The following is a 25,369-nucleotide window of genomic DNA, read 5'->3' on the forward strand; positions in this document are numbered from 1 at the left end:
ATCAGAAGGTGGCATACACGCTTTTTAGATGTGAAGCAGCCCTTTGACTAGCCTGGGTAGCGCTGTCCCTCCGTCCACACCGCTCCCCTCGTCGCAGTTGTCGGAACGGTGCCAAGTAGCTGAAGCCCTCCTTGCCGTGCGCGGTGACGTCTCTCTCTCGCCGGCCGCGTGGTCGCCACATGTCAGCGCTCTCTCACATCATCCACTCCACCACTCGCAACGCTCGAGCATACTGTCCACGCGGGAATCAGCTCAACCGCGCCACCTTTCTCGATATATCGTCGAGAAACCGCAAGCCGGCGGATGCGCGGGCTGCGCACGCCTAGAGATTGTCGCGGCGCCGAGAATGTAGATAGCGCGCAGCTGCTTGCGGCGCGATTGCGCCGAAGGGCGAGACGCCGTCGTGGCATGCTTCCCGCTAGTATGTGCGTACCTTTCTCGGCTGTCGCCCGCTTTGCGAGTGTTAGTGAAGCTGATCGCGTTCGCGAATAGTGACGTCAACACAGGAGGCTTGAGCCAGAAAAGCTGAATGCAAGCGTCGGCTGTGGAAGACCAGTGACACCAGCGAGGTGTGAGTCAAGAACACAGATCGTGCACGAGAATACAAAGGGCACACGGGTAATACCGACGAGACGCGAGCTAAGGAAGGCGAGCGCAAACATCTTCAACGCGTCCCGCCTCCCGTGTCATTGCATTACAAAGAGACGTTTTCTCGAGTAAACGCTGCACTGAGTTTCGCTCCAAACTGTTCTTCCAGCACCCGCGTCGACGCCCATTTCACTTGGGTCAACGTCGTGTGCACCGCTGTTGCTTCGAATCCCATCAGGGTTTCCTTCGGCGAGATGGTCCATAGTTTTTTTTTTTTGCGTGCGTAATTGGGAATATAGCTTCCTCTACTGCCGTTTCAAAACTCACTGGCAAGGACAAAAAAAATTTCCTTCTCGTCACAAATATTATTCGAGTCTGTTCGAACTTAGTGCTTTTTCTGTTTTCATTTGCATTTGTTTCGTTTAGTGATTCGTGATCTGTGGGAGTATTGTAGTGCTGTAAGTTTCATCGTGTCTATGTTCTCTTGTTTGTAGTCACTGAAGTGATATTGTTACACCAGACAGTTGTACTCACCTGAACTGTTGTTACTAGTATGCAATAAACTTCCCTGTTTCGTTCATCTGTTTATAACCGTAGGAATACCACGGGCTTTTAATGAGTGAACTGCAGATACTCAACACTGCGTGTCTCGTGTCTCGTATCGCAGACGCCACAGAGTCAGACAAAGATGGTGGCGGAAGCAGCAACGGTGGCAGCGGCAAGCGTCGTCGGACGCGGACCAACTTCAATGGCTGGAAGCTAGAGGAGCTCGAGAAGGCGTTCGAAGCCAGTCACTATCCGGACGTCTTCATGAGGGAGGCTCTCGCAATGCGGCTAGACCTCATCGAGTCACGAGTACAGGTCAGTGACGTCACTTAGAGCATGTCGCCTCCTAGGCCTTACACTCAATTCTTTTCCAGCTTTGCATGTGACAATTTGTTGAGGAGGTATAACACCTCTTCAAGAAAACGTACACGCATCTTCTATTAGGTCTGCGCAACGACCGCGTCCGCCTTAAAGCGTGTTGTTTATCATCTGTACGTCAAGTCATGTGTATCGGTAGCTGAGTGAACTCTCTGCATGGTGTCTATATAGAAAGTTGCGTAGATCAATGATGGGCTGGGATATTTGTGGAGTCGGTGTTCTGTGTTAGTCTCGATTGTGAAACTGAAACAAACAAAACGAAGAGGAATATGAGGTATATTTTGCGAAATTGTAAAAAAAAGCCAAGACAAAAAATGAATGAGAGTCATAGCGAATGATGAAAACATCAATATTTCCACGCATACTTGCGTACATTGAAGCTGGACATTCATGTTTGTCGAAGTAATTATTAGCATGAAAGTGATAAATGTGATCATGACATGTTGCTCATTTTTTACATCATGCATGCCCAGCCATATAAATGCTAAGATACTTTGTTACCCAGCCACAACAATAACAATAAAAATTGTACTGATAATGTACTTCGGGCGAGTTCTCACAGCCCGCCAATGTCAGAAAATAAAAGCGCCACATCATCTAATCACTACGTGCATCGCTGTAGGCCACGGCTTGATATCTTCTTCAAGTGCCGAAGCCATCTTTTGCGTCTTCTCTGAAAGGTACGCGGGAACTCATTTCAGTGATGTGAACGACGCCTTCTCGTGTCAGCCATGAAGAATCCTGGGCGTTTTCTTTTTTTTTTCTTGCCGTTTTTCTTCGCACAAGTAGCCTGCTTTTTCACACAAGTAGCATCCCTCACATCACGTATAGTATACCTACGGCGTCTTTTGTTTTAGTCTCCACTCCTGCAGGCGCTGATAGATAAGCTGTGTTCGTGTATGCCTTCTGCAAAAGCTCGGCGATCGGCTGGCAGCCTTTGCGCATTGAGACGTCATCTTCCACTACACTATACCGCGTGTTCGCGTGCGAGCCTGTTCACGCGGAAGACATCATAGCAAGGAACAACTATGGGCCCCGCGTGCTTACCCGCCCACCTAAAACACCGGGTGTAACATCACCATCACTCGTGCCGTCTTGAAAGCTGTCTTCTAAGCCGTCTTCGTGGGCACGTTTTTTAACGCCACCTGCACAGCAGACCGCTCAGCGAGAGTCCCGCCACAGGGTGCAGAAGCAGACGTGTGCGCGTGTGTTGCCGACGTCATTTGTTACGTGGTTGCTGCGGTACTAAAAAGAAAACAAAGATAAACGAACAAACAAAGTATAAAACGAAGGTTACAGCGATCGGCGGCTGCTATATTTACAGCGCATCCTTTTTATTTCGCCCGCGACTCGTTTCAGTGACAGGATTGCCCGATTAAGCGAGTGGCGCAGTCGAAGCCACATATTTTTCCACCCTATAGTTTCCCACCCATTGTCTGTCACCTTGTGCGTGAAGCAGCCGTCAAGGTTTTAACGAGTCGCTCTAGACTGCTTTACTTGGAGATGTAGTGCGGCTTCACAAGAAAAAAAAAAGAACAGTCCTCATGATTTCCGTGTTCCGTCTAGTACAAGGAACGGGGCTTTGCGCACTGATATTTTTTTTCTTTTTAATTGCTCTGGTCAAGAGTTTCGCGTTGCCCTTAGAAACGCTTTTTTTAGCGGATGCGACATTTCGTGCGTTCTCTGAACAAGAAGCGAAACTTCTGCGAGATCGCAGTATCGCCGTGTCTGCTCCCAGTGGAGCGAGGCGCTTGTACAAAGGGTATACGAAGCGAACAGATCCGTTATTTTTGTTACGATTATCAGATTAGAGCAAACGTTCCACTCTTGTAGTTGTTGTAAAAATTGTTCCTTCGCTACACATCTACAACAATCGCCGTTTTCTTCCTTGCAGCAGCTGATCACTGTCACGCACACGAACACGTCGTAGAAAACCACTCTTTCAACCTGCATGTACACATGAACGCAACTCGTATTGACACCGACAGACTCTCACTAACCACCTAACGAGAGTTGAGTTGTACCTCGCCATACGCAGTGTCATATGACAAACTAGCCGGTGCGAAAACTTTTACGCACATACACACAAACTCACACTCACTCACTATACAAACACACATACGTGAGCACGCTGGGTTGGTTATGACTTTAGGAAGTATCCCATCAAGAGCTACAAAACTAGCACCGCCATCTTGCGATGTTTCTCTCTCTGATTCGTGCCTCGTGTACGTTGTTTCCCGGTGCATACGTGAGGCACCATCCTTGAACCGCTGTTTCGCAAGGGGTAATGGAGGCTATAGTCTAATTGCGCGCCTCGTTCAAGGCGTATGCAAGCAGATTCTTTTCTTTCGCAACTGTCGTAATCGTTGCGCCAGCTTGTTCGGTGCACACATTGCTCTCATGTTCATCAAATTACCGCGCAATGCGTGCGTATATAGTTGTTGAGTGCGCCAGTCTACAAAAACGAGGCTGATGATCTCTCAGCGCAGAAAATAAATGTTCTCTTTGCACTCGACTAGCAGAAGATGGCAAACTCACACGCGCTTTCTGCGTTTAGTTTCCTTAATAACTATGCAGAATTCGCTTTTCTTTCGCTTTCTGGAGGAACATCACACTCGTTTTGAAACAGTTGCTCAATTTGAGGGAAATGACATGCCAAACCTCTAAGAAGATTTATTTTGTTCTTCATCCTGCTGATTCGTTCAAATAAACTAAGGTTATGCAGCCCTGAAGAAACACGTAGAAATGCGCAACAACAAAATTAAAGAAAACGTGGCTGATCCCCTTATATAGAAAACGGTATAACACGAAAATGAAACGTGTTTTCACAGAGGTTTTTGAGCGTTTATTCTGCATTGTTTCAGCAGAAGCAACAAACTGTATAGTCATTTTAAGAAAGGCAAGGAGCTTGAAACTTACAGCATACATCACAAGCAGAATGCACGATTGAAATGAGCATGCACTGCACGAGCGCGGACTAACAACTGTCACAGCTTGACACTTAAAGAGCGCAGTTGAAGCAAAAAGACGCAAGAAACGAGCGCACAAGTATACACGGGACAAGCGTGAACAACTGTCACGATTCTTACTTCGTCGTGTGTCAGCTGGGCGCTCCTTTTGTAAAGGCGGCCGCGGCAGGGAGCGGAGAGACCTTCGTTCTCATCCGAAATATTAGTCTTATAAGAGCGCGCGCAGAAGAGACCGAGAGACGACGCTCCGTGAAGGCGGCGCTTCGTGGAGGCAACGACCTTTAGAGCGCGCCCAACGATAGAGGAACTGTATATACAATTACTCTGTACCCCACGGGAGCCCTTCACGCCATCTCGCCAATGAGAACAAAAATACCCTATAGTTTCGAAGCTCTGAGGATTACCAAACGGTGTATGGTGTATATAAATGACTCTCCATTAGCAATCCCCATAACGTACACTCCGTGCCGTAGTGCATAGCACCGCGTGTTAAGAATTGAGGGGTTGCTCGTTCGAGTCAGCGCGACAGGCTTGCCTTTATGATTTGAAAGACAACATTCTTTCTTGGGGATCTTTGACGCCAAAATTTTGGTCTGTCTGTCTGTCTGTCTGTCTGTCTGTACATTTATCGGTTTGTCCACCATAACGATACCCGAAACGGCATCAAACGGGACTCTCAGCGGCCAACTCCATCCACAGCGCCTACCAATACTTTCCGCCTTCACACTGGTGTGATTGTCAATTAAAAAGCAATCATTGCACAAATCGGAGGCGCCATAACAGCACACCGATCTTTTGTATGTGTGTCTTTATACTATGGAAGGCACGCACAAGTAATTCTAGGGACAGTAGCATTTATCACGCTGCGCTGACAGTGCAATGCGATGATCAAAAAGGCAAGCATTTCCAACGCTTTGCTAAGACGACACGGTGGTGGCACCTGACCATCACTTTGCGTTCTATGCCTTATCGCCTCCGAGACAGGCGCGCATTGTTCTCGTGTCTAACGTGCCTCGATGCGCCCGTTCGACTTCTCTGCACGGATCGAGACTCTCTAATGCAGCGCTTCCAGAATAGATTCACAAATTTTTTCGCGCAGGACATTTTCTTCACTCTCTCCACACGCAAGACTATTGTCTTTCGACGACATTGCAAGGAAACATTCATATAAGGAGCCATTTTCTTTTTTTGCAGTAAGTCAGCCTATGTTTTACAACGTTATATTCGTGACGCAACTACGTCACTGGAGCTGTTAAGAACTCCCGTAGAAAACTTTTTCGTGCGTGTAAAAAATGAAGCATACAGTTTCGGTTACAGTATGTATGCGCATGTGACTGAATCGCTCCAGGAGATGCCGCTGAGCTGTTCGGAGAAGTGTTCTTCTGGACTACGTTTATTCGTATGTTATACATACGTATTCTGAACCTCAAAGGAACGGCAAGAAAACGACACGAAAGCGCACATAAGATGTCTGGGACATATGGGGAAATGTTTTTCGGGGTGGTGGCACCACCTTGTTTTGGAGGGGGGTGGGTGCTGACATGCAGGTGTGGTCGAGTGCCATTTTGGGCTATATATGCCATGAAAAAAAAAGAATTCGGGTTGGCACAAGGCTGGTGTGCCACCTATTCGCTACGCCACTGATAGTTATATTGGGATAAAAATAAATGACGTAATTTATGTGACCTGTTTTTCGAGCATTTCATTTCCTTTCAGACCCCATCCGGACTGCCCAGCAGGTAGTGCCAAACCACATGCTTCTGAATGTCAACTTCCAAGCATTTCTTTCTTTTCTCCTGTCGACACACGCACGCTAGAATGTGTCGCAGTGGGCCCAGAATTTTTTGCGCTTCAACAAATGTAGTCGGAGCATACCTAAATAATTATGACACCAGTTGTAAGCTGCCTGTCGGCACCACCAGCTTGAGTGGGGCACGTTCGGGTATACTCCACAGCTGATGGTGTACAAGCACTGACAGCAAGCATGCGGAAAAGATAGGCCGCACACAATGGTTGGTATTCGCTGCAGCAGACACGTAGGTCTCTGAAAACGCCGGCTGACCTCGAACCAAAGGAAAAGAGCGGCCTGCTTGGTGTAACTTCAATGAATGCCGCAGATAACACGAGCTTTTGGTGTTCTGCGGCGGTGTGTTGGGAGATGTGGTTGAACAACAAGGAGCGTGAATATGGGCCATAAGGAACGATCTGTATAGAGCACTGTGTTCGAGGATGCGTCAAGTACAGTCCATAAACGCACCAAGGCACGATAAAAAAAGCCAGAACTATCTTTTCACTGCCTGCAATACGCTGCATCGTCACACTTTGTCTCGTTGTAGTGTTCTTTGAGCTGGTGTGAAGGACAACGAGGAACGATTGCAACTATATCCTCGTAATACTATCACGTTCTAGGCTGTCGCGAAGGCGTGCATATTTAAAAGGATGCTGCGCGTGCCATGACGCAGCACTTTGAAAGAAAAGCACTGAAGCCCCGCAGGAAAGGACTTCAAGCACGGGCAACCAAACCGACCGAATGCATCAAACCATGCCCCAACCATGCCTTGCACGTGATATCTGCTGGATAGGCTGGCTTAGGAATAACAAATACTGAACAACATTTCTTTCGATTGTCCTACGACTTGCCATTTTGAGAACACCCTCTGATAACTTGCTCAGCCACGCGCGCAATTTGCCAGATAAATAAATAAAAGAAAAGAAAGCACTCACGCGTCCTTACACATGTTATCTCTCTGCTTAGCAGACACGTGGTTCTGAGTGTCCATGAGCACGCACTTTCTAATAAAAATGGGCAAAAGGGAGAAAAAAAGAAATGTGAAACTTTCAGGCTTGCTCTCTCTCATGCAGCGTCATTTTTGTTATATATTTTCCTTGGTTACGCCTCGCAGCACAGTAACAGCTCATGGCTTGCCACTTGAAGCCGAAGCCGTGATACGGTAAACGCTCTAATAATCCCGCGGTTTTGCTGCTTGGGCTCTTTACATAATTTGTACACTCACTACTAGAGGAGAAATATAATCCAGATATTTGGAGCCGTATATTCACGTGCGATTCACGACTCTTATGAGCCTACGTACCAATGCATGAGTGCAGTCTATGCACTTTTTTTTTTTACGGAGTAAAGTATTTCCTCCTTTCTAGGCTGTTGCACGAGAGTAAGAAAGCCAACGTCACAGCTTCGGCAGTGCATTTATTGGAGGGTCACGAGCGCTGACAACAGCCCAGAGGAATATAGCGGCGCCCAGAACGCCTTGAATGAAAAGGTCTATAAGACGCAAGAGGATGCCTGGTATCGTTTCGTGAAGTATAAAAGAAAGCGAAACGGAAATTACACCATTCTCTACAGAAGAGAACCATTAGTATTGGATGCGAAGCAGTGTGTCGGTCGACTCAAAGTTCCGTTCATCATGGGCCCCTCGCCTGATATTAACGCGTCCTTACAAGTGGAGCAAACCATGAATTCGCCGTAGTTTCTGTTCCTGTTACTCGTCCCGTACTCTGGTTGGAGCTCGCTACGCGGGAGCACGTGGGTTCATCGCACATCTCTAAAATCTCGTTCCCCGATGCCATCAGGTGATTGCTGCGAGAGTGTAAGGAGGAGAGGCCATATCATCTTACTATATTTTTACAGAACCACTTAAGCAGGCCGGAATGCGCTAGCATGTGCCAGCGCGTTCTGATTAGGATACAACGCGTTAGTTCATCGCGCGTCAGCAGAATCTCGTCCCCCGACCTATCACATGATTGCAGAGGGGAGGCTACAGCGTGTTACCCAGCCCCTTAAACACGCCAAAACGCTCTAGCGCGTGAGTGCCTTCTGGATGTGCTTGGGCCAGCTGATGCACATGGGCAGTAAGAGTTGTAACGCATACCGGAATAAACTCCGCCATAAGCCGCTTCACATCCGAAAAGGATGTACATATTGGTAAATAACACTGGCGGATTTGGAGTGGCCGACGATCTCTACGCCGGAGCACTCCACTCTGGCTGATGGAAACCGAAGAGGATCTAAAAATGAAGCACACGCTCTACAGTTGAAGCAAATGACAGGGTCGAAATGGGCACGCTTTCCTTCTTGCAATATTGGACACCGGGCACAGTGACGTAACGCTAGCCAAAGGCGATCGAGCTTTGCAGTGTCTGACCCGAGGCACGACCGCCGCGACCGGTGTCCACTGGCGAGCCCAGAATCGGCACCTTTCCAGGGCATGGGTTGCTTGGGAATTCCGGTCGAATTTCCCGCTTATCGAGGAACAGAAGAAGTTGCTCCGCGGAGTGGATCTCGCGACGTAGCTGCTCCGGGTCTGCCAATGGAACATACAGGGACCACTCTCAAACGGCCAATGGAAATGACTTGCTTCACATGGAAGAAAAAAAGTGCTACCGGAAGTGCACCGAATCTGCCAATGCACGATAAGATGACAATGGCAAGAGCGCCTGTAGTTATCAGTGCTTTTTACCAACGCTGCATATTCGACTATTGAAATCAGTATTGTTTGTGGCACGGTTTTTTTTTTTATCAGCTGGCCCTAAACCTGGCATTAGGTTGCTTTAAGTTAGGAGCCACAAAGTGATAATCGCACAGTAAACCACCGCGTAAAGGAGATGTACAATAGAGCACGTAGACGTTCGATAAAATATAGTCATGGGGTGTTAAAGCCACGTACATAGTATATGCGCTGTTTACGAGCGCTGTACAGGACCGAACATCTTTCAGTGATGATGTTGAACCAAAAGGAAACAAAGACATATCACACTAACCACAGCTCTTTCCTCGCTCGTATTTCGCGGAAAAATTTTGATTCACTGTACCCGCCAGGGTGGTTTTGGGCTCAACTGCTGACCAGCAGTTGGCGGGATCGGATGCTGATTGCGGCGGCCACATTTTCGACGGAGGCCAAACTACTTGACGCTAGCTCGTGTTTTGAATTTAAGGAGACGTTAATGAAATTGCACATGGTCTAACTTTTCGGAGCACTTCACTATGGTATCTGCCATAGGCATATTGTAGGCTTGGGACTACAATATGCCCCATGGCTCCACAAATTTTGAGGAGGTCTTCCACAAGGTGCTGCTCCATCGCGATCTCGTCCCTCGTGATGCTCTACTACTGATATTCACCGTACTCCAAAACTAATCTCATTGTTTAAAGTACGTGAGTATTAAAATATAACCTACAAAAAACACAAAACACCCTCCTCACATCTCGGCTGCGGCGGCTGCATTTCCGATGAAGGCGGAAATGTCGTAGGCCCGTGTGCTCAGATTTGGGTGCACGTTAAAGAACCCCAGGTGGTGTAAATTTCCGGAGCCCTCCACTACGGCGTCTCTCATAATCATATAGTGGTTTTGAGACGTTAAACCCCACATATCAATCAATCAATCCTCACATCTGCCTGTGCTAGAGAGGTCTGGCGAAATCAAAAGTAAACGTTGGGCACTCACCCAACCAAAGTAGCCAACGAATGGTCCAACTCGTGGCTGCCGTCGAACAGTGTCGTGGGTGTCCTCAGGTCGTCAGGGATCCGGTCCAACTTCCCAATGTTGAGATCCGGGGTAGCTTGTCCCAGCTTGCCGAACGATGATAACAGGGTAGCGTATCTCAGCGTAGCCAAACGCTATCACGGCGGTCGTCCTCGTGCTCAGAGATCCGATCCAACTTTTCAGCCGTTGAGATTGGGTAGCGGGTCCCAGAGCAGCAAAACGTTGAGCACAGGGTAATGTATCCCGAAGCTGCCAACCACTGTTAGGAATTTGCTGTGTCGCGATGGTAGCAGTGGCGAAGAGCGGCGAGCCGTCGAGCGGACTTCGCTGAAGCCTTTCCCCGAAGGCGAAGCAGGAAGGCAATCCGTTTTGAAAACAGCAACAAGAAGGAGCGTTTACTGTAGCAGGTTGTCGTTTGTACAGAGCCGGCCAGCACGACAACGTCGGCTGGGGCAAATCCTCTAAACATGGGGCCGGCACGGCCTTCAATACATTTTTGGACTATTCTGCGAGACCAGTTCCCCGGAACGGCACAGTGGCTCGGCTGAGGAGACGCAGCCATACCCGGAACTGCAAGGTGGTTCGGCGGAGGAAGCGACGTTATCTCCGGAACTGCACGGTTCTTCTGCACAGAAGGCGGCGCTGGGAGGAGGGAGACAGTTCGTCGGAACAGTGCTCGATCTCGTGAGACGTGCTCCCGAACGAGAAAAATGTCTGTGGCATAACAGCACCCCGGCCGCCAGACAATGCATCCGGAGTTTTGAGCCGTCAGCGCGGCTTGAAAGGAGGGATGCTGGTTGACCGTCGATACTGTGGCCGCTCCGTGGTGATTTTCAGAGCCCTGCAGGGAATCACTGGAACGACGGAGTCGAGCACAAAGCCGAACCACTCTGGCCAAAGCAAGCACCCTCCAAATGCTGACCAAATCGCCAGACCAGCAGAAACGAAAATATTTCCTCGAGATTTAGCTGAGCTAAAAATTTGCATCACGAGCAACGTATCTTAGGAGGAATACAAAATGTGGACACACCTTTAGCTAAGTGTCAGTGCACGACACTGTTAAACCAAACAGAATTTTTTTTCAAACGATTCTCAATTGTGATTTAGGCAGATTGGGGAAGATTGAAGCTGCTGAGTTTAACTCAATTTGGCCCCGAAACTACAATTTAGATACAAAGCACTTCTGAATCACGCACATTGGCGTCACTCGCAAGCGCCAGACTGCTACACATAACAAAGTTAGTCCTCCTACAAGCTCTGACTTCAATGCGCACAGCCAATGATCATCACAACAAGAGATAACACGCTCGATAAGGTAAGAAAGTAACACTAAATTTTAAACTTGCGCGCGTCACACAAAACAAAGTGAAACTTAACCTACACTGACACGCTTACCAACACGTAATGCCAAACAAAGAAGGTATTTTACACAGGGCTTTTACTCAGCCTTCTCTGTTAAAATAAAACACGTCAACTGTTACCTTTCGAGATATAAGAAAAACAAAAGTAATGAACCAAACATATCAATAATATCTGCTTCTGCGACGACAAGAAAAGTAAAACTTACAAAAATTTAGACACATTCCTTGCTCATCGGCGGGCGACACAATTAGAAAAAGTTATTCTCAAAACTGCACAGAAGTTACACTCTTGGTATTAGCAAGGTGGCACTCTCAGAGGAACTCTGGGAAGTCGCGCACTCCATAGCTTTTGTAGGCTGCGGTCTGGACAAAAGGACGACGAAAGAACTTGTTCGCCGAATTCAGTAGCAGCAACTTTTGGCGTACAGCCGCTTAACTTGTACTAGAAGGCACCTGTACTGCATCGTTTACGCCGCCCGTTCGAGCAGCGACCCTTTCGCCATTGTGGAGAACAACCGCTCATGTTACAGCTCAAGCACTCCCAACGTTTCCCCACTCGCTTGCATCTACGCGGCAGTGAGAAGGATAAGACCAGGCGGGGATCTCGGCGTTCAAATTTCCCTGAAATTTGGTCTTTTTTCACGTGCTTTACGCCTAATTTTGATCTCAGTGATGGTATGAGGCTCAAACATTTGCTATAGGGTCCTTTCGCGATCCTACGCGTAGCCCTGAACCTGGCGTCTCGAAGGAAGACGTCACGGCACTTAACAACTGCTTTAACATGTTTGACGCTTTTCGTCTTTTCCGCGCTACGCTTTTGCCTAGGCCTTTTCCTTTTCGAATGGCTAGGAACGCTGGAAGCCCCGACACACTTATTAACAAGTGCACTGCCTTCGACAGGTTCTGCCAAAACTCTATGCGGCAGAACCGACTTATCTTTGTGGTCATTGTTAGGTGTCTGCTCTAGAGATGAGAGGAAACGGAGATTTTGGCTTCAGATTTTTATTGAAGTTCCTTTCTTTGCGACGCGCTTCGCGTTTGATCTAGATCTTAGCAGTGGCCTGAACTTCAACTTTCTTTTATTGAGCTTTGTCCCGAACTCAGCCCTGACATTGAGCATGGCACCTCGATAGCCATGGCGTTTAGCCACTTTCACGCGTTTGACGTTCTTCAACTTTGCCTTATGTTCTCGCCGGCAACTCTTATCAACAGAACTGATCGCCGTGCTCACAGCACTGGCAATTTTATTCGCAAGTACGCTGCGTTCACTTTGTGGAATCAAAGCTCCAGATAGGTTTGCTAGCTTTTCCTCGGGCCCGTTGCTAGCTGTCTCTGCTTGCGACAGAACGGGATTTCCGATGCCTTTAAAGCCAATAAACTCGCCTGAAGGTGTCTCTCTTGTTTGTAAGGGTTCTCTCTCTCTTTCCAGGATAACCCTTGTTCGCAGGCCTTCGTAGTCGGCCTCCTGCTCTCTTTGACGCGATTCACCCTCTCGCTCTCTTTGGCAAGCGTCTACTTCTGGCGCCTTACGACGTGCTTCGGCGCTGTCTCTATCGCTCCGACTTTGAGCAGGATTTGAAAGAAAAAAATATCTTATCAAAATATATCTAGCCTGGCTAAAATCTCCTGCTTCCTGGTTGGGTAAACAACTCAAAACATGCGCGATCTCGCGCGGCAACAACGTGGCGAGCTTCTCCACCCAAAGGTCGCGGCTAACACCAACATTACTGCAAACAACTTCAAAATCATCAAAAAATTGCGCGATGTTCTCGCCTGTCTGAAAGTTGGGGAGCTGGTGTTTCGCTCGCTCCCACTTAAGTGCTTGAATTTTAAAATCAAGCTCTCTCAATTTGAGAGCATGCTGTGTCCTTTTTCGTCTCTCCTCGGCCTTTCATTGTTCGTGGCTTCTATCCTCTTGCTCTTCAGCCTTCTGCTTTTCCGCACAGATGAGCTCTCAAAACTCGTCAGTTTCCTCGGCCGTCACATTCTCTGTCTGCATCCCTTCGAGAATCGCTTCCTTTGTTTTAGCGGACCCGCCGGAAATCCCCATGGCTCCACAAATTTTGAGGAGGTCCTCCACAAGGTACTGCTCCATCGCGATCTCGTCCCTCGTGATGCTCTACTACTGATATTCACCGTACTCCAAAACTAATCTCATTGTTTAAAGTACGTGAGTATTAAAATATAACCTACAAAAAACACAAAACACACTCCTCACATCTCGGCTGCGGCGGCTGCATTTCCGATGAAGGCGGAAATGTCGTAGGCCCGTGTGCTCAGATTTGGGTGCACGTTAAAGAACCCCAGGTGGTATAAATTTCCGGAGCCCTCCACTACGGCGTCTCTCATAATCATATAGTGGTTTTGAGACGTTAAACCCCACATATCAATCAATCAATCCTCACATCTGCCTGTGCTAGAGAGGTCTGGCGAAATGAAAAGTAAACGTTGGGCACTCACCCAACCAAAGTAGCCAACGAATGGTCCAACTCGTGGCTGCCGTCGAACAGAGTCGTGGGTGTCCTCAGGTCGTCAGGGATCCGGTCCAACTTCCCAATGTTGAGATCCGGGGTAGCTTGTCCCAGCTTGCCGAACGATGATAACAGGGTAGCGTATCTCAGCGTAGCCAAACGCTATCACGGCGGTCGTCCTCGTGCTCAGAGATTCGATCCAACTTTTCAGCCGTTGAGATTTGGTAGCGGGTCCCAGAGCAGCAAAACGTTGAGCACAGGGTAATGTATCCCGAAGCTGCCAACCACTGTTAGGAATTTGCTGTGTCGCGATGGTAGCAGTGGCGAAGAGCGGCGAGCCGTCGAGCGGACTTCGCTGAAGCCTTTGCCCGAAGGCGAAGCAGGAAGGCAATCCGTTTTGAAAACAGCAACAAGAAGGAGCGTTTACTGTAGCAGGTTGTCGTTTGTACAGAGCCGGCCAGCACGACAACGTCGGCTGGGGCAAATCCTCTAAACATGGGGCCGGCACGGCCTTAAATACATTTTTGGACTCTTCTGCGAGACCAGTTCCCGGGAACGGCACAATGGCTCGGCTGAGGAGACGCAGCCATACCCGGAACCGCAAGGTGGTTCGGCGCAGGAAGCGACGTTATTCCCGGAACTGCACGGTTCTCCTGCACGGAAGGCGGCGCTGGGAGGGGGGAGGCAGTTCGTCGGAACAGCGCTCGATCTCGTGAGACGTACTCCCGAACGAGGAAAATGTCTGTGGCATAACACCACCTAACTTTCTGTCTCCCCCTAACCCGCTTGCCCTCTCTGGGAACCCTGTCAATTAACCCTAATGAACATTGGTTCTTGATTTCAACTGTGATATCGTTCATCCCTGTTTTTTCCCTGATTCACTTTTCTCTCTTCTTGTATCTTAAGGTTACACCACTCATTCTTTCTTTCCGTCGCTCGCAGCGTCGTCCTCAGTTTAAGCTTAACCCTCATTGTAAGCCTCCAGCTTTCTGCTCCGTAGGTAGGTACCGGCAAGATGCAGCTGTTATGTACCTTCCTCTTGAGGTTTAGTGGTTATTCACCGTTAATGATTTCAGAGTGCTTGCCGAATGTGTTCCAGCCTATTATTATTCTTCTAGTTACTTCAATATCGTGGTTATTCACTGCAGAATAATTTTAAGACCTATATTTCTGCTCTTCTTGCCTTATTCAGTAACCATGAGTTACGATTCGTCCCCTGACTTACTCAGCAATGCAATATAAACCGCGAAGCGCTGGTTACTAAAGTACTCTCCATTAACTCTTATCCCTAATCATTCCCCATCTAGGGCCCTGAAAACCTCCTGTAAGCACTCGGTAAATAGTATCAGGGGGAGATTCTATCCTCTTGTCTTACACCCTTCTTGGTTGGTATTCGGTCGCTTTCTTTATGGATAACTATAGTCGCAGTTGATCCTCTGTAAATTTCTTCCAGGATGTTTATATATGATTTGTCGACGCCCTGATTCTTCAGTTTCTGCATGACTACTGCTATTTTTTTATAATACCACACAGATATCAACTATATATGATGAACATACCACATACATACGGTATACACGTCACATATACCATAAATTGTATCATGACAACGAGACAGAAAAAAATCAAGATGGTGTCGTCACATTTATTTACTTTCTGCCTGTTTGCTTGCTTATCAGGCGTGTGGTTACTGCAACCGGTTACTACACGAAACCATAGATCATCCACGATGTAGTTACTGTGCATAAACGTTAGATCATTTTTAGTTTTCCTGTGATGTACGTGAGAGAGTGAAATATCTTTCCCTTTTTAAGAAAGGCGAGAGACCGGAGGAGAAAGAAACAAGTGTGTGACCTACAGTCCCGTCTGTCTCTGTAGCTTATACTGTCTTGCACAGCACGCACCCAGCAAATTTTGAAGCAGCGACTATGTCAAATTCATGATTTCGAGCGCCCAGACGCTGAATACACATCGCCTTATACAGCAGGTAAACAAACTTCGCCTTAGAAAAAAGCGCTACACGACTCACCTTCTTTCGACGCGTCCACTCAGGCAGCGTAAGTGTATGCGATAGATTATCCCACCACCGCCCTGCCTTCACTGCTTCATGCAATCCTTCTTTATTTTTATGTATCTATTGATTAGGGGGAGGGAAATATCGTTCGAGGTGACCTTTCTTGGCCGAACTTCAGCTCCTTCAAACGCAGCTGTCAGCCAAATTGCACCACGCTAAACAGTCTGGCGAACTCGGTAAAATGGTGGGCAATTTTCTGACGCGTTATTATGTGCTGCAGGCTCGCGAATGGCCAAATTGATTCTACGTGTTCCCCGCAAACAAAATGTAGCAAGTCACATTTCACATGAACTGTTGAGTACACCTGCTCAGAAACTGTGGCAAAGCTGTGAGAGATTGTGCGATAATAGTATACGTGATCGTCGTGGAATGGTAATATTATCTTAGATTCACCTAGAAGTTAAACAGTGGTAGAAAGTTGAGTCCCAAAAAAATGGCGATGAGGGCATCACTGCCGCTAATAATGCTACGCAACCGAGACGATGACCGTGAACACATCGACACGGGTGACTTATTCACGCCGAATATGGCTGATAAGCAATTGCCAACCAGGTCGTGAGCAAGTTATTCGAAGAAATCCGGTTTTTCCTTGAAGTTTAATTCTACACTCTTCAATTTCACTAAAAAAAAAACTAATGATTCTAAAGCATAACAGGGATGAAATTAACACGGTGACTACGCATGGAACACACGAAAGTGGTGCTGGCGTAGTTCGTTATCTTGTTACATTCTTACATTGTCACATCGCCCATGTACAGCTATTATTCTTATGAAAGAGAAGACGCGAACGCGTGCCAAATATCATCAAACCACGCATGTGGCTCGGCACGTTTGCCGAATCCGTAATTAAATGAAGAGGGTGGTGCCAGTACTGGTATTGCTTGTAGCCCTTATAGCAGTTTCACTTTTCACTTGATGTTGTTCCGAATGCAGCATTTCGAAAATCTAATAGAACACACAATCCTTGATTGCTGGAACTTTCCTGCAGTAGATATATACCGAGCAGAAAGCGTAAACTAAAGATAAACACAATTGTGCTGGGAGTGCATACGCAATGCGAACAGTGACACCTGCAGTCTCTCCATTTATTTTCATGTTTCACCACTGTGCCACGCCACATCTCCAGCAAGATCCAATTCGCCACGCACTCGCATGTTCCCTTTCATAAAGATGGCGGCTGTACCACGTGCAGTTAGTAAGAGCGTGACGAGTAAAAGAAAATAAATTCGGTAGTTACGTGCCATATAGCTCGAACTATAGGCACCTAACGACCTCCTATTTGTAGGAACAGCGCTTTCAATTCTTAAAACTCCGGAAATGCGATTGGGCATTGAACGTACATGAAAATTTAGTGCGTGCACGTAGCAGAAAATTGAGTGGCGAGGAAGCTTTCTCGGTAGGAAATGTTTCTCCTCTTTTTCCCCCTTTTCTTCGGGAGTCATCAGCTTTTCTGGTTTATCGGACAGGACATCGCACGGACGTCGTCTGCCATGCTTCATTTTATATTTTGATTACTCATTACTTTTCTACATTTACGCATCGAGGTTTTTCTCACGTTTCTACTATACATTTGGCCCCGTAACTGTGTTTGGCGATGCCTATTTCATTCAGTTTTTCTTGCTGCGTCAACACCGCGAAGGTTACGTGGCATCTTCCCTTGAGCGCCGTGAATCGCCGGATCGTTGAAATAATGAGCCATATAATTGCGCCAGTGGCGTCTGTAACGGCCGTGACCAGACAAGCTTCTTTCGTCTGAACAGGGTGCCGCAGTTGTTGAAGTGCGCACCCCCCCAGCCCTATCTTACGTACTTCTGTGAGACTTGTTAACGCTCTCTTCCTCAGCCACCCTCAATCACTCGATTTTGCTTGGCTCGACGCTCGGCTGGGCCAACGAGCCGTCGACGCACTATACTTAGCGAGGAAGAGAACGCTCGGAGCATGGGTGTTGTTTCTCTGCTCGATGGCGGCACGTATTGCCATTTCGCCATCATCGCTTATGCTTGGAGCGTTTCCCTTTAATGTCTGCAGCATCGGTTTGCACAGGGCGAGAGCGGTTGGACGTGATAAATATTTCGCGCCCATTAACAGGGAGCAAGAGAAAACGAGATATCAGGTGCACCTCCGTATTTTTGTCCGTACCGAAAACGTGGAGTTTGGTGCTCCTTAAGGTAGGCCTAAACTTTATAATATGACTTTTGGAACATTTTTGTATTTCCTTTGTCGCTTTGGTTCAGTCACGGTTATTTTATCGTGAACTTTAGTAGGATCGCTCCTCACCACCGCTGGCACTGCGGCGGTGGCTGGCCAAATATCCACGACATGGAGCGCTTGAGGTGTGGTTTTCCCGTGTCTTGCCAAGCGTTTGTCGTCTGCTACGTGAATGGCGAGCTCTGTCGTCTGGTTTTGGTAGACTGCTGTGCTCTTGATACATCGCACGTACGGTCCCCAATGATACGGCCTCCTGCCCCCATGTCGCGTCTTCCAGCAATTTATTGGTCGCCTTCTCCTCCTCTATGTATATAGCCGAATGCAGATCTTTCTCCTTAGACGTGGCCGTAGTGGTGCCCGTATGTGCGCTGGAAGACTGTGAGCCTGCAGTGTGTATAATGCTCGTGCCTTTCATATTTGACGCAGTTGAACAAAACTTCGTTCAACTTTCTCTTTCTCTCACAGACGCTGACTCAGGAACGAGTTTCGCTTGACGCAGGTGGTCCCGGGAGTTATCGATAATGTTTATGACTGTTATTAGAGGACTCTATATAGCCCGATGATTGTAGGAGAAACAGCCTGTTCCGTTCCCTTATTGAGTATATATTTATGGCCACTAGGCAATGTGTCCACTCTTCAATTGGAAGCGTTATTGTCAGCCGCCATTTATTACATGTACTTCGTCATATGTACATTAGCGTCCCTCTATGACTAAAGGTGGCCAGTTTTCTCGAAGCTCAGACCTCGGTCTTTTAAGCCGAGTGAGTGATCTACTAGAAAGGTATGGCCTAAGTTTTTATTGTTTCACCGTAGTCTTGTCATTTCGATTGCGGGGCATACTAATTATCTGTGATTCCATGCATAATGAATATACACTTGGTGGCCGTTCTGTGACGCTGAAGAATATATTTTGGCGTGAGTCAAAATCGAAAAGCGCGACATCGCTGATGCAGCAGCACGACTGCATAGTAATACAGTATTCTAGCAGTTCATGTAGAATGATTGTCAGTTAAAGAGAATTTGGTTGTAATGAAATAAATATTAGGTAATTTGATAATTTTGCGATAAAAAATTTTCTGCCGTAAACCATACATGTGCATGCGTTGTTGGGTACACTGCAGCGGCTGCAGCATGCACGTCCTTTATATTTTACCACGTTTTTCTTGAAGCCTTTCTAGCGGATTTATTTTGGGCTAACGACAGCATATTATGTGGGAGGGCATAATTTAGTCGTTACCTTTAGCGTTGGCGGATGCGCGGAGCGTTTTCATATAGCGTTAACACTACTCACTTTCTATAGTGACGCCGTGGTGTATGCCCGCGAAGCTGCTACCGTTTTCATGCATGCACGAAGGAAGGCGTTCGTCATGTCGGTTGAGAGCATCGCGCATTGGCATACACGATTAGAAACGCACGCCTGTTCTCGGATTGGAGTCTAATGCAGTCGTCACAGACGGACGGGTGGCACTGCTGGCCGTGCATAATAGGTATACAAAGCAGAGAAGCCCATGAGGCTGACCATAACACAGAAGTTTCGATTTGCCTCCTTGCTCACCACTTGTGCGCATGCGCTGAGCTGACAATGACCTCTAGTGCCAAAAAAAACCACGCGTTCTTATGGCGCGAACGTCGAAGTCTAACAGTCCTTATTTTTTTCTTTTTCTTATTGGAAGACTTGTTTTTCGGAATGTTTTCGTGCTTTTGAGGTAAAAAGAAATGGGCGTTCGTCGTTGACAGCTCGCAAGAAATGCTTTCCTTCTCGTCTTGGACAGATCCCGAAGTGGGCGCATCTTTGATCCTCTATGGTCACAAAGTTCCAAGCACGTGCGTTTATTACATTGAGGAGATGCACTGCGAGCAAAGCGTGGCATAGGTATTGGATCACGAGCCGCAAGTAACTGAAGACAGAAGTGTTTGCTTCAAAACAGTCGTGGAACCTTCACAGTCCCACCGTACGTCCCTCGGACACAACATTAAGTGTAAGCGAATGAAAGAAGACAGCCCAGCACAGTGCAACCAAGGGGAAACTTCAAACTTGGTGTGATGGATGGATGGATGGATGGATATGGCTGTACCCTTTCGATCGGGCGGTGGCTAGCGCCACCAAGCCGTAATACTGAATGAATAAAAAAAACTACATTTATTTATTTTTCTTTAATTATAGAGGTTGAGGGTTCGTACTATGCAGTGAAGGGTTTAATTTTCACTCGTGCCTTGATTTTAGCCACCAATCAGAGAACCGCCTTCTAGTTAATTCTACCCGCTTAAAGTCTATTTTGCCCTCCCTGTCCCAAAAGCGAGAGGCGTGTGCAGGGAGCTGTTGCCAACGCACCCTACCGACGCTTGCGAATTCGCCTATTGAGGCAAGCGTCAGCAGCGTTCCAAAAAAAGAGCGTTGCATGAGTGGCGGCCGTCTCGTCACGCCGTTGGCTCGAAGCTAATCTGAGGTATATACGGAACCGTGCCATCCTGCAGACCCTGATGGCTTCATGACTTCACGCACCACGCCTGCGCAGTTTGCGGAGAGAAATGGTCGCGCCACTCGCTAGCTCATTCCTGGTTCTCGACTCGCTACTTTTTTCTTTGTTGTGTGGCAGCCTTTTCAAAATCGCTATTCCAGTTTATCTATTTCCGTGGCGTTCATTGTTTCCGTTTGTTTGGCCTTCTTGCATGAGCATCCGCTGCAATGTCGGTGCGCCATATCGGCCATTGCGTGACACAGTTGCATGTAGGAGTTTTACGTTTCTTTTTTTTTTTTTGGTCTTATGAAAGCCATGAACTAGAACTTTACTGGACGGCCCTGCTGGTTAAAGGCGTGCACGAGTGACAAATTTGGAAAAGGGCAATAGAGCTGCTGTGTTCGTTCTTCCACAGGGATAGCAATGGATACTTCGCTTATTTGATTGGTCTAATTGGTGCTTTCACCGTAACTTCTCAGGCACACGGAAGTTTAGGCAGGTGAAGTCTTTTATGTCTTATGAAAGACTTGTCCTTTCCCAAAAGTATGATGCCATTTCTTATAGAGCTTCCTTTATAAGTATATATGAAAAAAACTCTACATTGAACCCTAATTGTTTCATGCGGCAAGCGTCTGTACGCCAGCTTTTTTTTAATTTACCTTGTGGCACCCTCAAGCCTGAGGCGAATAGTAGCGAAAATTTTAGGTTGGTAAAAAAATAAATCTTATTTTTACTCAATCTCATACACTCCGTGGTACGCTATTACAGAATGATGGAAATACGTATGTACAAGAAGACAACACCCAAAAACATCTTCTATCTTTTCCCAGACGTCATATATAATGACTCGACATTCCGCGAAGAAGCAACCTCCCAACGAATGCTCTGGCTGGCCGACTAAGTGCTTGCCGCTGCTGCTCTGGCACGGAACGTGTAATTGAAAACCGGTCTCGGTTGTCAACGATGCTCAATTTCACAAGATCGATGGGCTTCACTGCGTAGGCGCGCTCTTTACGCGCTCGGCGCGCTTGTTTGTGCAAGCGGAGTTGGCTGCGGCAGGGGCGAGAAAGAGGGCGTCGCTGTCCACAATCGGAAACACTATTTCCACGACGTGAACAACACATGTTATCCGCACGCGTTCTGCCTGCTCGCTCTCAATTTTCCGCGATATTCTTTCTTCGAAGCCAGAGCAACGGGAAAGGGCCGCTCGGATGATGATTGCTGCGGGGTCAGCGGGAGTGATTAGCACGCCCAAAAATGCCAGCGCCATGTAGGGCGTGCGATGTCCATGGCGTACGAGGCATTGTAATTGCAGGTGTGCGCTTCGTGGGCTTTGCTGGTATTCAGCAGATCGCACCCAATGAGCGTTGCGTACTGCAGAGACACAAGGCATGGCTGCGCCGTCTTCCTTTCTTCCTTCATTTTTTTCTCTTTCTTTCTTTCTTCTTTCTTTCTTCCTTCCTTTCTTTCTTTCTTTCTTTCTTCCGTTTTTTTTTCTCGCATATTGTCGCAATTTACTCTCCCCCTCTATCCTCTTGCACTAAGGCCTTTTAGTCAAAATATACTTCTCCACTGAGTACTTTCATCGCAGTTTCTCTTAGCTGCACCGCGAATTCTTCCAACTTCCTGTACGGGGTGCTCAGTGGGCCCCGCCGAGACAGTTTTTGGAAGCTTCCGGTGGTTTCATATATCCTAAAAGCCTTAGACTTCATGCCTCGGGGTCGGATTCTTGGTCACAGTAATAGCGTGTTGTGCGAATTGTAACATTTCGTTAACTGCACATTGAGATCTTCCAAAGCAGTCGCTAATTAGTGCGCATAAAGTATTATTGAGGGAGTTGCAGATCTCTGTGCTCCTGTTGCATACCTTCTGAACAGGGCTTGATAGTGCTGTCGTTTTGTTTTTTGTTTTGGTGGTGTTGGCACACGCACTAGTATATGCGGTGGGTTGTTTCTTGACGGCGTAGCGTTAAACACCTCCTTGTGGGCGAAAAATCATCATCATGTGCGTGATCAAAAAATTAAAAAAGGTTCAAATAAATATTAATAAAAATTCTGGGTTTGAGTGAATATTAAACAAAGCAAGTGTCATACCATCGAGTGGCAAGCAAGTGTCCAATCACAGGGCCACGCGTCTGATTGGAAATACAGTGGAAATAACTTCCTCTGCTTGGAAATGCAGTGAAAGTAATATGCTTTAGCAGAGCGTGGTGTTGGGCGAGTTGATGCATAGCCTAATAAAATAATGGACGAGCAAAATGAACGAGTTCGAAGTCTTGCGCCCTACCCTGCCTCCTTCTTTTTTTCCTTGCTAGTATACCTGCTGCGCCACCATCATTTTATTAAATCAGTGAAAGTATCTTCCATGCTTTACAAACACAGGCGTCCTGCGTGGCACAAACATACGTTGTGATTGGGCGCCAGAACATGCGATTATAATGAATTCATGGTTTAAAGTGGGCCACCCCCTACAAAAAGCAGACGTGTTACTGCGCCTTTTCCTTTAAGGCCACGTAGTGGATGCATAGCAAGTTTCAAAATATTTCACGTGCACATTTGCCCAAGGAAACAGAGAATGCAGCCATGTGCGAATGCTTCACTGACAGAAGCTGTTTTAAATTAAGTACGCCCTAAAGACAGGTTGCCGCTGTCGCTTTCAAATCTTGAAGGCGAAGCTTAAGCGTTGGCACAAATCCTATATACATTCGCGGTGTGTTGCTATATACGCATTTGACAAGTCCAATTATATCAATTTTTCGATTGCTTTCTTTATCGTTATTGAATACGTAGTTTGCTTGCATGTCCACCAGTTATTGCTTTCATTATCTTTAAAATCCTCGCTTATTTAAGAAGAAAGCCATCCACACGTTTTGTTGTGTGAACGCCGCAGTTTGTTGATTTATTAGAGTGTGTTCATCATTTAGGTTTTATTTATATGTGACATTGTGTACAGACATTCCTTGCATATGTCGAAGTACTTTTGGACTTATAGACTAATTGCACTGATTGTAGCTTCGATTTAAAAACAGAGGGCTATTAGGTCCCACAATTTGCGTAGCCACCTGCTTTTCCATGAAACTCGGCTTAGGCGGAATGTCACACTGAACGTGGCGAGTCTTTTAAGCGTAACTTAGTTAGCGACAACACTCGCGCTATATCCACAAGTGTCATGAGAACGTTTGGAGCATGAATGGAGTCGAGCGCTCACGGCTTTATGCAGTCCTATTCAGACGAAATTTGAATTCGAGTGCGTGGGCGGGCTATATTTTCATTTCCCCACTATATGTTTTCGCACATGGCCGGACAGTGTGAGTGTTAAGGCATTGTTTCGTTTTGAAACTTCTCCCCACTAAGAAAAATGACCATCTGTACACTGTAATGTAATGCTAGCGCTTATACCGTATATATGATTATGCTCGTGCGATATTGACGCTAATTTGTGTAGGTTTTACAGTACTTGAAGAGTTAGTTTCATGTAATGGCATAATTATTATAATTATTATAGCATTGCACTGGCGTAATCATTGCTAGCTACCCTGTGCCTCTACCGAAAGTAACGGTGTTTATTCCCAGCAAAACTCGAATCGCAACATCAAGATTTGCGTCCTTCTCTTCGCCACTTCAAGAGCCAAGTGGCTGCAGCTCTACTTTAGCACCTTTTGCCATCAAGTGTTATTAGAAGATTATGTTATACGCTACACTGATCTTGTATTACTTAGACAGCAGAGGTATAGATTCGACATTGTCCAAATTCAATGTTGTCGCATGCATTTGCCAAGAAATTTTCTAAAGAGGGTTTGGTGACCATCTCGGAGGCGACAATCCATGATGGTTTAAAAAAACTCGCCACATTACCTAACAAAAGCATCAATGCTAGTTCGAGAACCATGATATGCAAAAACAAGTAACGCTTGGCATTCGGTGCCTCTGCGTTGACTTTTAGAGTGAGTGAGCAGGTCTTCTTTTCAACTAGGCTGCTTCTTTCTTGCTATATTGTAGGAATCTATTACTAGTGCGCACATGCTTTTCGTACTCCGTGACTTGATGAAGATTATGATATTTTATGTGGAATACTATGTCCGAAAAGCACGATTTATTTATCAGAGACGCCGCTTTGGATGGCTCCGGAAATTTTGACCATCTGCTGTGCTTTAACGTGCGATTACACCGTGCACTACAGGGGCCCCTACCATTCTGCCTCCATGCAAATGCGATCGGTGCAGGGCCGGAATCGAACCCGGGACCTTCTGGTCAGCAGACGAGCACTCTATGCACTAATCCACCGAGGCTGTCTATGGAGATGATGATAATGTCAGCTTCTAGCACCGTAGCTCTCTGCAAGATGGTTCCTTGTCGGACGAACAAAAACAAAAAAAGAACTAGCATCATCATCAACAGGGATGTGCCGCGGAAACATACGCACCACTTGTGCACTGAAAGGGGAGAACAAATGGAGCCCTGGGTACTAATTAACGGGAATGGCAACGGCGGCTGCCCAAATTGAGACATAGAAGCGATGGAAGGCGTACACCGACGGCGGCTTAGCCGTAGATCTATGGGAGGTTCGAACGATTGGTTTGCGCACGGGTTTCTGTCTCTGAAATTTTGACATCCGTACCGTGTCTGTCAGTGTCGATGGTTTAACTCGAACCTCTCTCTCTCTTCGCAACAATTCTTTTTAACATTTTTTTTTCTTCTCACCCCTTTCCCCAGCAAAGAGTAGCCAGCCGGTCAAAGAACTGGCTAACCTCCCTGTCTTTCCGCTTAAACTTTCTTCCTCCTCCTCTCATGCACTGATAATCACCGTAGGAACATCC

General features: G+C 46.9%; 1 protein-coding gene across 4 annotated transcripts in view; it reads left to right on the forward strand.

The window, feature by feature from the left end:
• The window catches only part of LOC142767676 (uncharacterized), a 463,855-nt gene that overhangs the window by 357,252 nt on the left and 81,234 nt on the right, over positions 1-25,369 (forward strand). For 3 of the 4 annotated variants that reach the window (XM_075869842.1, XM_075869844.1, XM_075869843.1), the window contains one exon: positions 1,256-1,449. In XM_075869842.1, the coding sequence (XP_075725957.1) occupies positions 1,256-1,449 (194 nt within the window). Of the gene's footprint in view, positions 1-1,255; positions 1,450-13,314; positions 18,055-25,369 lie in introns of those variants that run through there. The other variant, XM_075869845.1, reaches the window with a different exon arrangement.

This window comes from Rhipicephalus microplus, chromosome 7 (assembly GCF_043290135.1).
Source record: "Rhipicephalus microplus isolate Deutch F79 chromosome 7, USDA_Rmic, whole genome shotgun sequence".
Taxonomy (NCBI): Eukaryota; Metazoa; Arthropoda; class Arachnida; order Ixodida; family Ixodidae; genus Rhipicephalus; species Rhipicephalus microplus.